General features: G+C 46.8%; 1 protein-coding gene across 2 annotated transcripts in view; it reads right to left on the bottom strand.

The window, feature by feature from the left end:
* MBOAT2 (membrane bound O-acyltransferase domain containing 2) overlaps positions 1 to 15,117 on the bottom strand; it is a 114,117-nt gene that overhangs the window by 50,278 nt on the left and 48,722 nt on the right. For both annotated transcript variants that reach the window (XM_045084905.1, XM_013052889.2), the window contains 2 exons: positions 14,096 to 14,241; positions 8,882 to 8,959 (listed from right to left, as the gene is read on the bottom strand). In XM_045084905.1, the coding sequence (XP_044940840.1) occupies positions 8,882 to 8,959; positions 14,096 to 14,241 (224 nt within the window). Of the gene's footprint in view, positions 1 to 8,881; positions 8,960 to 14,095; positions 14,242 to 15,117 lie in introns of those variants that run through there.

Here is a 15,117-nt window from a genome sequence, read left to right as displayed (position 1 = left end):
TTTCAGTCTGTTCTCATTGCTACTGAAACCAGGACTCTGAAAAAAAAAGAATGTTTGGAAAAGGCTTCACAACACCGCTACCAGTCCCCAATTCAAAGGTCTTGGGCCCCTACCAAGCAGACAGAGGAATCTGTCCCTCCCCATCCCTCAGGAGCTGCATTTTAATACAGGGCCCTGACCTCCCTCACTACCCACACAGAAGACCACTCCTCTTTCTTTCTTTCTCTCTTTTTTACAGATTTTATTTATTCAGCAGAGAGGGAGAGAGACAGCCAGAGAGGGAACACAAGCAGGGGGAGAGGGAGAAGCAGGCTTCCTGTAAGCAGGCAGCCCAATGCGGGGCTCCATCCCAGTACTCTGGGATCACGACCTGAGCCAAAGGCAGACACTTAACGAATGAGCCACCCAGGCACCCCTCATCTTTATTCTCTTAAACTTCAGAGTGAAAAAATTTATAGGAGGAAATCTGGTGGGGGGAGAGAAGTGTTCAATTAATTCTTCAAAGTTCTTAAAAGCAAAAGAAAGACCGTCAATTACAATTTTCCAGATCCATATTTTGTCTCATAATATCAAATATCTAAGAAGTGGGAATAGGAAGAAGACGCCCCCAGAGCTGAACAAAAGCTAAGCCGGTCAGGGCTTCTTAGAAATTGGGACCTGGAAGAAAGGGAACTTTCTTCAGTGCGCCGTCCGCTGTACGTCTGGGAAAACGGTCGGCTCCCGGCCTTCGGCGGCGTTCAGATACACACTGCAATCACTAATGCTATCCGGCCAGATTCTGAGGACACAAAATCGAATCCAGCTTAGTCCCTCTCCTCTCGGGTTCCAAGTCCAGCAAGGGAGGTGAGCACGTACCGGTGATGCACGCGGGGCCCCCAGCCGGCACTATCCAGCGGTTCTGCGGACTGTTTCTCACTGAATCTCAAACTCATGTACTTTCGCACTTCAGCACGTCTGAAGTCAAGAACGCTCCCCCAGCTGCGGGCAGGTAACCCTCGACAGGGGTAGGTGAAATAAAGGCACATCTCACATGCCCTGGCGTCTTATGTCTAATGAAACCCAGGATACCTCATCTTCACTACAGTTCTATGAGGTAGGAATTACTATTAATCCTAACATACAAATGAGGAAACTGAGGCTAGAGAGGCTCAGTGACTCAGGGGCACCTGGGTGGTGCAACTGGTTCGGTGTCAGACTCTCGATTTCAGCTCAGGTCATGATGTCAGGATCCTGGGATCGAGGCCCATGCTGGGCTCCCTGCTCAGTGGGGAGTCTGCTCGATAGAATCCCCCCTTCCCCTTCCCCATCTTGGGCTCACGCTCTCTGAAATAAATAAGTCTTTAAAAAAAAAAAAAGAGAGAGAGAGAGAAGCTAAGTAACTCATTGTGACCAAGCTACCAAGCAGGTGCGTGGGACAGGGCAGAGTGGCTCTCTAGCTGGGGTCTTGGCCACAGCACGGCCCCGCCTGCGACCAGGTACGTCCAGCACGCCACAACATGTGCCATACAGGGGCCATGCAAGGTGAGGGTGACTGCTGATAGCAGCAAGGCTGGAAGGGGAAGGGCTCCAGAGGTCACACCCTGCGGGACCCGCAGGAATGCACGTCGGGGTAGGGGGCTCCCCGCAAACACAAAGGCACCAAGCGTGAAACAGCAGAGTGTGTGTTCAGGACGACAAACGGCCCATTATGACTGGGCCCGTCAGAGCTGAGGAGCGAGAGCTGTGACCAAGAGAGGGAAGGAAGGCAGGGCAAAGGCACAAAGGCGCTGCCAAGCCGCCGAGCCAAGGGAGCTGGGCACGGTCCAGGCAGAAGAGCCGCAGTCAGACAGACATTTTAAAAGATGGTTGGGGGGCGCCTGGGTGGCTCAGTCCTTAGGCGGCTGCCTTCGGCTCGGGTCATGGTCCCAGAGTCCTGGGGCACGGGGCGTGCTAACGTGGCTGCTCTCACAGTTCTCAGTCTCAGGATCCTATACCCACTTCAAAATTCTTGAGGAAACCAGAGAAGCATCACCCGCATAAACAAGAGCCACGGGTCTGTACCACACTAGAATAAAACTGAGGATTTTAAAAATATGTAATTCCAAAATAATGATAAACCTAGTACATACCAATATAAACCACACTTTGAGGAAAAATATATTTTCTAAGTATATATTTTTTTAAAAAGACTAATGAGAAGGGTGGCAATGTTCTACACCTAGGTAAGTCTCCGTAACGTCTGACTCAACAGAAGACAGCAGAACTCGCAAACGCTCCACACCGTATCACCAGCACACGGCCTCTGGAGAAAGGCCCGTTGTCTACCCGTGAGAGAATGAAAAGGAAAAAGGCAAATAATGTCTAAACGTCATTATGGAAATAGTTTGGACCTTTCCACCTCCTAGAAGGATCTCGGGGACCCCCGGAAGTCTCTGAGTGCACTCTGCAAACTATGATCTAGAGGAGGGCAGACCACGGTGGCTGGGAGAGCCAAAGGACAGAGCAGCCAGGTAGGCCCCAAGGCTGGGAGGGCCGTGAGGGGCGGGGGGAGAAGGCCCGCCTCACAGCAGCGGACATAAACGCTGCATCCCGCGTCCGATGCTGCCGGTGCTCTGCTTGTTTCTCTGCTTGGTGGAGGTGGAGGTGGAGGGGTCCGACGTATCAGAATCATGATCTCATTCCCCTAAATTCGGACGTAACCTCCCTTTACTCCCAAGAGGTGAGAATTACTGGAACAGAAAAAAAATGCTGCTGATGAAAGTATGTTCTGTTAGCTATTGGGGGTAAGAAGAATGATTTATGACAGAAGCCATCAAGTGAAGCGCAGGTAAAACTAAGAAACCAACCCCAGAGGGGCGCCTGGGTGGCACAGTCGGTTAAGCATCCAACTCTTGGTTTTGGCTCAGGTCATGGTCTCAGGGTCACGAGATCAAGACCCACATCTGACTCTACACTCAGCAGGGAGTCTGCCTGAGAGTCTCTCCCTCACTCTCTGAGCCCCTCCCCCACTTCCCTCTCAAATAAAGAAATCTTTAACAAAAAAAATAAACTAACCCAAGAATTAGATTTACAAGGGTTCGCTTCCCAATACAGTCGTCAAACTGAGATTCATTTCTGTTATTTGCATGCACACCAGATAATGATGAAGGAAAATAACCCCAAAATAAAGGGGGTAGGACACCGACTGTTTCCCATAGAGGATCCTCATGCTGGTGCAGCTGAGGTTAGTGGCCGGGAGCACGGGCTCTGGCACTGGACGGATTTGGTTTCAGACTCTGAGCCTGCTGAGCACTGGCTGTGGGGGCCTGCGCCGGGCGCGTGGCTCTCAACCATGAAGCTGAGAACAGGCTTCCGGCACAGGGCGGTCGTGACGACTACATGGGAATTCACTTGAGCATTTAATGTGTATTGGACATACAATTTGGATTTAATAAATGTTAACTCTTGATGGTAGTTTAGCGTTACCAGTAATTACGAATGATTAACGTTCTGTTGTCCTCCAGGGAATTCACCCTATTCGCTTCTTAACTTTTACGCTTCTCTTCCACTGGATTTTATTTTCAATCCTTGAAGTCTGTTTTCGAGACATTTTAGTGCTCTCATGTTTAAGAAAAAAGCTTTGTAAAGTGATCTAAGTGATAGCTTCCTAATCACTGGAATTTTAAAATTAAACTGTTCCAGCCGAAGGTGTCCCATACAAGATCTTCCAAAACCCTGAAAGGCAAATAGTGTCTGGTCCATCCTGATTCCATCTTCTTCACACAACAAGTCATGCTAAAGGCACATCCTCTGTAAAACCCACAAGATTCATTTCTAGGTCAGGAAAAGATGTGCAACCCCATCTCTTTCTGGTCTTCATTAAGTTTAAGCAAAAGCTCGGTTTTTGCTGTGAAACACGCCCCGTCACCCCCTCTTGCCACGACGCCGGGCCGCATTCTGGATCTTCAGGTAGGTCCTCCAGTACCTTCTGACTGTCTTTCCAGAACTGCTCTAATATGAATCATTCAGTAAGCTAGCAACAAGTAGGAGGAGGGCGGTACTTTTTTCTCTGACAAATTAATCTAAAAGTATTTTAATATTCTAGTTTTCATCAATTGACATTAAAACAGCATATTAGAATCTACTTTTTTATGTGTTTTAGTAAACATCGACCTGAAGTACAGCACTTACAAAAGTCTGAACAAGTTTAAAGAATGGGAGAGGCTTTAGAGATTAAAATCACTCTTTGTCCGATACGTATTTAAAGGTTAAAGCAATTTTAAAAGATCCCAAGCCTTTGTATGCTGTCCGGTAAACAGTTGAAAATCTTTTGTTTCTCCAACTACAAAAAAAAAAAAAAAAAAAAAAAAAGGACTGTTGGTAAATAATCTAACAACATACATGGATTTCACAGACTTCACAGGCCTGATGATTACTGGTTCTGTGTCTGTGTTCAAGTGAACTAACCTCTGGGACGTTACAACACCTCCCAAACAGGCCTGTTGGGACAGTTAATTGGGATATTCGTAAAAAGCACTCCACAAAGGGACTGGCACCTAGATGTCCCTCCATCATTCAAATGCCAAAGTCAGAGTCCAACAGCTCTCTCTGAAATCATAGTGCTTCTAACACTGTGAAGACACAACTCACACATGTGAACAGAGTTACTGTAAGGTCACACCACAGTTACCTCCATCCGTTAGCAAGCCCTGATTTTCCAAAACCATTTCCTCACTTCTTACTCAAAAGTTAAGAAGACGAGGAAAACAGTCACGAAGCTTTTATTCTCACAAAACTTTGACCCAGACCACATACTTTCTGTAAGTGGCACGTGTTATGACATATTATTGAGTGATTCTGCTCATCACCCTAACAGATGGTTATGTGAGTTTTTAATTTTCCTTTCAACATTCTGGCAAGGATGATGGGCTTAATGTAAAAGTAAAATTAGTTTCCAGAAGTACCGAAAACCAGGAAATAAATCCTACTTTTCCAGTGAAAGGTACTCTTATTTTTAATTATCATAACTATCCAGTTATTTTTGATAACATATGAATTGTTATCTTCAAAACAAGGATTTCTCATTTAATTGGATAATAGCTCCAAAACTCTCTTTTGTTTTTTTAAGTGATTAATTTGGAGTATTAGCTATTAATCAGACATTTTTAGGCAGACCTGACAAGGCAGAACCTCGTTTATACAAGTCACCTGTGCAAATTTCTCTTTACTCTAATACATTCAGATGAACAGTGTCACCCAAAGTAACGCCTTTATTTACCAAGGGAGGTGTGTCAGTCTTATTAACATCCCTACATTAATATAACCCCCCCCACATACAAAAACTCTGGCTTCATCCTACAAAGGGGGAACAAAAAAGCTTCCCTCACTTGCTCAAGGAAGACTGAACCCTCCTTCTTAACAGAGAACCAGAACACAATTAGAAATAAAGTGCAGAATTCGAATACCTCTTAAAAGAGATGCTATAATTGACTGAATGGCATAAAGGAACTGAATCGCCCCCTCTCCTGAGTGCAGGATTTAATGGAATGATGCTACGTCCTCAAGACTTTTCAAAAATCCAGCAGAACCCAGACATCCTATTACCTATCACCAAGTAACAGGCTTTCCTCCCTGTGAGAACTGAGAATGTTCAAAAACCTTCGACCCCAACCCAAGCACAGTGTGCCAACAGGCTACTGCATATCTTCAGATAAAGATAACCGCATCTCTGTTTGAAGGAAGAATGACAAACACATAAACACCTCTGCCTTTGTTGGGGACCCTGTTGGCTCACATCACATTTTCTCAATCAATTTAGGGTGTTTCTTTTTCAGTGACTCATTCTCATAATCATCATGCTTAATGCTCAGAAGTAACCTACTGCAGAGGTAAAAAGCTAAAGCTTGGGCTCTGGGTAGAGACAGACACACACAGAGGTCCAGTCTACACTGTCTCCAAAAGCTATTATACGGGCTTTGTACAGTGACTGATACACAATAATTATGGAAGCATTAACTATTATTAAAATAAGGTCACATAAAAAATCAATTTTAGAATTATGGTTTTCCCGCTGAATTTCAACTTCTGGCAGCACCGTACCAAAAGGGCCCGCATCTTTATCCCCAAGCACCACGAGGCTTTCAAACGTGGTCCGCAGAGAGCATAAAAGAAAAAAATCCAAGAGTCCAGTTTCCTTCCTGCCACATTTTACTCCCTCTCCCGGGACCATGGTATTGTTCTCAGGGAAGTTAAGATTTTCCCCATAGAGTTCCCGCTGAGCCACTACCCGCTGCTAATTAACTTCATGCGGACAAATTTTCAAGTGACTTGAGGCTTCTGCCTGCCACATGGCATTTCCGAGCTCATGGTTCCTTCCTAGTAGAGTTCAGCAGTTCCTAATGCCATCCTTGTCTAGGAATTCATCCTGGAGGAGTCTCGGTAGAGCTGGCGGATAACAAGTGGACGCGACCCTGTGCTGCCTGCTCCTCGGGGTCCTCCTGGATGGAGGTCAAGGCCAGGTCAGCCACATCTGCCTCTTCTTGCCCCTGCCCCACTGCAAGCCGCAGGGCTGTGGCTCGGTGGGGAAGAAGAAGGAGGTGGTGAGCCAGAAGCACCCACAGAGCCGCACGCAGGTCAGCCCATCAAGCATGCCACTCAAGGCCGACTGCAGGAATGAACGGGATGCTTGGAAACACCAAACTAAAAACATTAAAAAAACAAACAAACAAAAAAAACCCTCAAAGACAAAAGGCACAAAATACTCATTCAGAACAGAAAAGGTAACCTCACCTACCGAGAGCTTCTATCATCAATATGCTCAACCATGAGATTAAAAAGTAAGTAAAAGATCCCTGCCAAGGGGTTCATGTCCTGGGAAGAAGAAACGATGAATTACAGTGCACGGCGGCCAGGGAGGTGGCCCAGCTCTGACATGACATCGTCAGGAAAAACAGCAAAATACGCGTAACTAAGAATGACCTCTGTAGCATCCGAACATCTCTTCTTCTGGCCGAACCCTATGCACAAACAAACGCTTACCCAGGAGCCCCCAGCACGAAGTGGGTGGGCACAGGCTCCTTGACAGAGTCACTGGTTTAATCCAGTTTAGGCCCAAAAGGCCAAGTGACATGGCCGAGGTCTCAAAGCTAAAGAAAATTCAGCAGAGTCTGGATTCAAACCCGGGCATCCAGGACCGTAAACTTCTACTCATCCAGTCAAGCCCTAAGGCCGCTGGGCAGGGGGCAGAGTCTGCGCCTGATCTTCCCCATGACCCAGCCCGCTGCGCAGGGTCACCATGAGCACAGGAGGCATCTGGGGAGAGGATGTGTCCGTATTTCTCAATTCCTAAAAACACACTTCAGCATACTTTCTACTTAACACCCAGTATCAGCACTCTGTGCCCAACTCCTTTATTCTACTGGCCGTAGAGCAAACGGCCGAACACACAGAGCCAGGACCTCACTCCTTTCCCAGCTGGTGGCTCCCTCCCTTACGCTCCCCCAGCCCCGAGAACATCCGTCTCTGCCAACACTCAGCACCGTGGCTGGGGCTCGACAGTCAGACAGAGCACGTCCTCGTCCCCATGGCTGGACCCCCACGTCAGGTAACCACTGCTGCACGACTGACTGTCTTAATATCGCCAACACAACCATGCACGTCGGAGGCGAGGACCACATCTCCTTTATCTTTCAGTTTCTGGCAACACTGTGGCCCCCAAGAATGTGCATTCAGACTGGCGGGGAGGCAAGGCGATGGAAAGCGAAGTTTAAAACTACTTTCCTACCGCCACCTGCAAGCCCATCAGGCAGGCACGATTTCACGGTATACACCTACAACTTCGGCGTTTTTCTTACTGAGGTCATCTGTTTTGTTGAAAATTATTTGCCAACTTATAATGAAAATACTTCAGCTTGACTTCTCTAGGCTAAGGGGATTTTCTACTCTTTCCGTTTGAGCCTTCCCACATTTCTGCTCTTTGTACTTAAATAATGGAAGTTCCTTTGTGCTGTGTTCTAGAAGTCTGAGAATTTTTAGAACTCAAAACGAGTTTTCCCACAGAAAAGTCAGAAAACAAAAAGCTGACATGAAGGGCACTTAGCTTCCCACGCCCGTCCGTGCTCTGTGCCGTACATCAGAGAACAGCCACGCTGTGCTGCCTTCTGCAGGGAAAATGCCTTTCCAATTCCAGAAGGGTGCCCAAAACACCTACTCCCCTTCCTCTCCTCCGTCTATACCCGTCCTCCATTCCCACCCTCTCTGCTTCCCTGGCCCCTCCTCCCCCCCATTCCACTGTCCCTGGGGACCGAGATCCAGCTAAAGCCTGCACAGATGTTCAGGTTCAAGAACTCAGTCTGGGATTCTGCCACAGGTGGCAGAGGACACAGGGCTACTGTTAGGGCAGCCCTGAGATGGAGTTAAGGCTATAAAGGAGACGACGAAGCAAGAGCTTCAGGAGATGACCGGGAAAGGGACTGCTGTCAGGCACGAGTCATAGTATCATTCGTCCATTTGCTCATTCATTCATTCAACAGATGCTTCATGAGAACTCGTAAGAACCGCGCTATATTCAGAAAACACAAGAAGACACAACGTGGCTGCTGTTTTGCCTCCCAAGGGACCTTCGGAAATATCTGGAAACGTTCATGGTTATCACAACTCAGAGGAAGTGGGGGTGGAGGCACTACTGGCACCCAGTGGGCGGGGGCCAGGAATGCCACTCACCATCCTCCGGTGCCCAGGACAGCCCCCACATCAATGAATGATCCAGCCCAAGATGTCAACAGTGCTGAGGCTGAGAAAGCCGGCTTTCAGTAATGTATGACAGCTCTTCTTGGAGTAATGTTTAATGTGACAGAATTATATTTTGATCTAATTCTATTACAGGGAAATACATATTGATACGGGAATAAAGAGCAACACTTACTTGTGCATGTTCTCCACTCCTATTATGATCATGATACAGTAGGAAATTCCACTCTGTACAAGAAAATGTAAGGCATACCTATAAAAAGCAAGAGCGCTGTTAGAAGAGAGGCACCCATTCACAGACATCACGATGAGACCATTGAGACTACAAAGTGCTTACGTATCACACGGAACATGTCCAGATAAAAAGTAAGGAATCTGACTTCCACAGCCTAGAATTCTGTGAGTGCCTCAGAGGGAGTCCCATATCACAAGCCCCAGAAGAGCCAGAAAAACGAAAGGAAGCCCCATAAAGGCACACTCAGTACCCTGGCATTCCCCGTCTCCTGGCTACACGAAAGCGCTGTGGGGTTATGCGGCTCAGGGATTACAGCTTTTTTCATAACTTGGGACTCTATGAGGAAAAGGAGTAATAAATCTGGATTTCAGAAAACTTCTGAGAGAAGAACACTAGTTACTTGTTTTCCCAAATACCTAAAACTGTTTCTCACAAAGCAACAAAAGGTACCAAACAATAGCACTGACTGAAAGCTAGGTACACCCACATCTAGTTATCCGGAAAGCACGATGGCTCAAGTCAAATGATCTAATTCTTTGCTTGCGGTCACCCATCTATAAAACATTCTGGCTGCACTGACACCGGATTTTCTAACGTCCCAATGCGGAAATCTACCCTTAAATGAGAGAACTAATTTATCCCTTCATTTCATAAAATTCAGGCTAACATGATTAGGGTTTCTGGTTTTAAGCTCAATCCAACCTATCCCTGAGACCACGCATGCCTGGGCACCCAGACGGGTACCCCCAACTCCCTTTCCCCTCTGATGGCGTGAATAATTTATGAAAAAAATTTCAAACCACTGTACACAATTTAAAATATAAACAAAGATCTTAAGCTGTGATTAAAATTACTTTTTAAGCTAATCATTATAGGATAACAGGCATCTCTAGTGTGGGAAAGTTACTTAAACCTTTGAATAAATTTTTCCATAGAAATATCAGTAAGAAGGAGGCTCCAAGGCAGGCCCACAGAAGAAACTTACTGAACCCAATGAACAGAGGATGTCAGTCAGTCTGTCTGTCTCCCCCTCCATCTAAACACACATATCACACAAAAACAATGTTGGCTGGAATACTACTGTCACTAGAAGTCATAAGAAAGCAGAAAAACACATCCGAGTATAAACGGAAACAGAAGGAAGCTGAAGAACCAGGATCAAAACACACGCCCGTGTCTGATGCACTATCCGCGTCCCACCTGCTGGCAGCACGGACGACCCACTAACAGACCTACTGGGGAAATGACAAGGAGGATCACTACATACTTTTAAGGGCTTTTTAAATTGAGCGTAGAACTCGTTAAAGATATTGGTCTTAAAAATAGTTTTTTTGAGGACTTTTTTCCTTTTGTATGATTAGATTTCCTTGGAAATACAACAACTCTAGAAGCGACAAGTTCTGTTTCTCAAACTGGGCCATGGTTCCTTCCAGACTCCCGTGGCTTCCCCACTCAGACAATGTGCCTGGCAATCGGACGGGGGCGTGGGGGTGACATCACACCGTGCCTGCCTCCTGTCGTGCAGGCCTCCCTCGCTATGACCGTTCGGGTTTGTCGTCTGAAGAAGATCTCCGCTCGCCTCTGCATCATCGACCTCCATAAGCCTCGAGCGGCGTTTCCACTCATTCGTGGCTCTGAGGCCTTTCTTCATCCTCCCCCCACGTGCAGCCCCCCGCGTCCTCTCATTAGGAAAAGGAGCATCATACATGCGGGGGAGCCACACATTGTTCGGGCTGAAGAGAGGATCCCTGCAGGGTGAGGCCTGGGGTGTGCACAGTACGCACCCAACTATTACTAGTAAAGTAGACATTCAAGACAGAAGGTGGCCTAACATCTTTCCTCTAATCTTCACTGTTTTAGAGTTGCAGAAACTCAGTCCTGAAGTCACATGCCCTGTGAGCACCCTAACTGACGTTGAACTCCAGTGGCTTCTTCCTGGGCCAGTCACCCGCCGGCTGACTCTTGAAGGGGCGGAGTGGGCTGGGGCCACCGCTGGGGCTTCACACCTCTCCAGCTGCCCCAGGATGGGGAGACCAAAGTGAGCCTTTCTCTCAAAACTTCCGAGTTTCTTTAGATGACACATCTTATTTTGAATTTCAAATCATACCAAACACAGGTGTAAATTTTATGTTTAGCAAAAAAGAACGCAAGTTTCAAAAAGAGTGAGAAACCCCTCCCTGCGCGCTCAGCGGATCCCGGCGGGATGCGTGTGATCACTGGCGGCCATCATCCCGGGCACGGGGGATGAAGAGCCAACGGGCCGCGGTCTCTGTGAGCAGAACTTGCGGGCGGGAGGCGAAGACACACAATGACAACATTAATCCTGCGCAACAAACACTAGAAGAGAGACTGGAAAAACAGAAAGTCTCCAATCCGGCGTGCCCACCGGACTCCGGGAGCGACAGCGGATAATCATGACTGCGGTCTTAGCCCGGGATGTCCAGGCTCACAGTGAGCTGGCTCCGGCACTAAGCTCCTCTCTGCAGGGTGACACCTTTCAACTCTTGCCATGATCACTGAGACCCTTTTGCAGACGAGGAAGGTGAAGCCAAAAGGCTTGGAGCTCCATGTCGCCAGTCACTTAAGAGAGCTGGCGGCTCACAGCGCCCAGAGCAGAGTGCAGTTCTGACTCTGGAGTCCAAGCTCCACTCCACTAGCTTTCTTGGTGATCGGGGATAGTTAAATCAACAACTCAAAGTATAAACAAATTCTCAGTTAAAACAAACTTGCAAATGATGGTTAAAAAAAAAAAAAAAATCCGAGACCAAAGAGAAGTAGATCAAATGATCAATTCTATTTAGAGAGTACTAACATATGTTTCCCAAAATGGAAATTGTCAAAATCAATAGTAGAAATGACTACCTTCGAGCCTGAAAAAGCAAAGCCCCAAACTGCAAACTGAAAGGAGCCTCTCTACTTACCCTACACATTCCAATTAGCAAAGAGTTATTTAGACCTGGTACAGAGCAGTTAAAAAAAAAAAAAAATTCTCTTCCCAAAGAAAGGAATATAAAATGTTTCTTCTTCAAGGAAAAAAAAAAGACCAGAGAACTCTATTTTGAAAACTCCTCATTCTCACGTATGATTTGAAATACTAAGGATAACGTAAGGTCAGCTTCCTCACTGCACTGTGTGTAAGGCATCCGAGAAGGTTTTTTGGCAAGAAAACACCTCCTCAGTACAGAGCCCTAAGGAAAGAGAGAATGCTCACCTTCCCAGTGCTCCTTGCTGCCCAACCCCAAAAGGCACTACTTACATTTCCTTTTTCTACGGTTTATACTGACCACTACATGAATGGTGTCCCTGGACTTGGCCACTCTGAACTACAAGCCTTCCTCAACCCCTCTTTAAAATGTGCCTCCTAGGGGCACCTGGGTGGTCCAGTTCGGTAAATATCCAACTTTTGGATGTTGGCTCAGGCCTGGAGCTCAGAGTCCTGGGATCAGGCCCCATCGGGGTGCCTCGCTCAGCAGGCTGTGTGCCAGAGGACTCTCTCTCTCTCCCTCTGTTCCTTCCCCTGGGCACATGCTTGCATACATTCTCTCTCTCTCAAATAAATAAATCTTTTAAAAAGATATTAAAAAATAAAAAATAGGGCCCCTGGGTGGCTCAGTCAGTTAAGCGTCGGCCTTCAGCTCAGGTCATGACCCCAGGATCTTGGGATGCAGTCCTGCATCACGGGGCTCCCTGCGCAGCGGTGAACCTGCTTCCCCCTCTCCCTCTGCTCCTGTCCCTCCTTAACATGCTCTCACGCTCTCTCAAATGAATTTTTAAAAAACAAAACTTTTAAATAAATAAATAAACAGGTAAAAAATAAAACGTATCTCTCAAATACTGGAGCATTTAAGGGTGACATATGTAGACTGGGATAGGATTCTAATTAATTCAGAAAAATAAGTTGGGGAATAAATAAGAAAGGTGGAATTTTCAAAACTGTTGAAGTTGGGTGATGGGTATATTTGAAAAGTTTGAATTTTAGAAGTTTCATAATAAAAAAAGCACATATATGTACACACACACACACACACACACACACAGGCATGATTTATGAGAAATGTAAGTAGAATCAAAGCCCGTATGTGGGAACTGAGAGATGGGCTCCAAGCCTCAGGACAGATACTGCCTGCTGGCCGCGCCCATCAGAGGACTGGCCGCCTGCCAATAGGGCAGAGGCTGAATACATGATCCTTGATTGATTTTTTTCATTAGTTTCTAGGAAACATTTGCAATTGCCAGAGCCAAAAATTAGATTAGGAAATACCAGCCATAGTCCAGCCCTCAGAAGACTCACAAAAAGTCCTCGCACAAACGCAGAGGTGTACCAAGGTCCCGCAGACTCTATACCCCACGACAGGAAAGGAAGCACAGGTCCAGCCAGTGTATTCTCCCCGCTCGGGGAGTTTTCATCTCAAACAAGAGTCTTCGGAAGAGCAAACCCGCAAGGCCTCATCTGTGAGCGGGCTCACGGGGCAGCCAGTGAGCAAGCTGCAGAAGCTCCCACTTAAAAAGGACAACTCGGAAGCAATCACAAAGAGGCCCTTCCCTGAGAGTCTCTGTGGCTTCGCCAAGATTGTGTGTTCTTCTGATTCGCTTCTGTCACCCAACCAGCCACCTGTAACACGCAGGAAGGAGGGGGTTTCTGTACCTGAGGTTTGTCGGGAAGCCCTGCAGTTGGGAAGGGAGCTGACCGAAGGGGACACAAAACATCTAGAGGGTCATAAAGAAAAGCTTTCCGTCATAAGGAATTTTTCCCCACCAAACACAAACAAAAACCTCTTTTTACTAATGGCAGAATCTAAAAAATGGTAATAGTTCTATCACTGGGCTGTACCAGACTCTTAAAAGCCTTTTATAAGGCTGTCTTGGCATAAAAGATGTCAAAGTCGGTGAAGAGAACCGGTCAGGACAGAAGGAAAAGTCTGTATGTCTTTTCCCTTCATCCGTGCTATTTTGTACACTGCAATAGCAAAGTGCCCTCTGAGCCCAAACGGAAGAGACAGAGCCCAATCTCCACACTTTTTTTCTATTACAAATAAAAATATAAAACTTTACATATAAAGGTAAGAACAAAACCCATATCATGTATCTTTGTACACACTCAACCACAAAGATGTCCAAAGGCTTCATTTAAATATAATCAAAACAATTACTTACCATCCAAAGCAAAAAAGTGCAAGATAAAGGCCCAAAAGGGTAGCAACGACATGTCTTATAAAAGAGCTAGTTTTGCTGGAACGTAGATAAGTTCGAAACCAAACAGCTGCTAGCAAGGCAAAGAGTTGGCACACTACAAAGTTGACCTGTAAAGAAAAATTAAAATTCCATATTAGCAACACAGACTTGACTCTTTCATTTGATACAACATTTAAATTCTCCAGAGAAAAACCCCGAAGCTATATAAAATTAAGATCTCCCAAGTTTACCAGAGAAACAGAAACAAAAGCAAAAATTGGGACCTGGGCAGGGATGGCAGCTCCCCGTTCTGCGAGATGGGCAGGTGCCCGCCGCCTGTGCTCCAGGGTCAGGTGGCACCCATCGTGGAAAGGCCTGGAGGGGCCTGGAGGAACCTTAAGGTCATGGGAATGCAGACCCAGAAACCGCACAGGGCACCCTGTGGTATATAAGCGAAAGAAAAGACCGTGTCTAATGACACAGGCCTTCCTCTATTAGAAAAGCACGGTTCTGAGTTTCTCCACATATCCCCTGGGTGGGATCTGGTCAGGACCCCCAAAGCTCTGGGGGAAGGCGTCCTCCTCCATGTGGAGTTCACGGCCACTCCACGGAGGGCGTCAAAAAGCACGACGGGTCTCAAACCACTGCTTAGGAACGGCAGGGACCAGCTGTCTCAGCTCTGGGGGTGCTCAGGGACGGGTTCAGGAGGCGGCAGGACGAGTGACAACAGCGGAAGGCACCTTCAGCAAGCAGTGAGGAAACACATTCACCCCCAAGCCCACCCATGCCACAACTCGCAGAGACACTGCGCTGACCAGGGGACAGGCTGACGTCCGCCGCTGCTCTTCTCGCCCGAACATTCTACCCTCGCAAGGCGGCTCGTAACAGGCTAAGACGAAGCTCTCTTTGGTATTTAAAGATGCAAGAAAAATCTCTATTTCTTTCTTATGGATCAGATTCTCACAGACTATTAAGGAAAATAGGTCTTAAAATCGAAAGACATG

Source organism: Mustela putorius, unplaced genomic scaffold, assembly GCF_011764305.1.
Source record: "Mustela putorius furo isolate JIRA1106 unplaced genomic scaffold, ASM1176430v1.1 tig00000813_pilon_pilon_pilon, whole genome shotgun sequence".
Lineage (NCBI taxonomy): Eukaryota > Metazoa > Chordata > Mammalia > Carnivora > Mustelidae > Mustela > Mustela putorius.
This window is presented reverse-complemented; position numbering and strand designations above follow the sequence as displayed.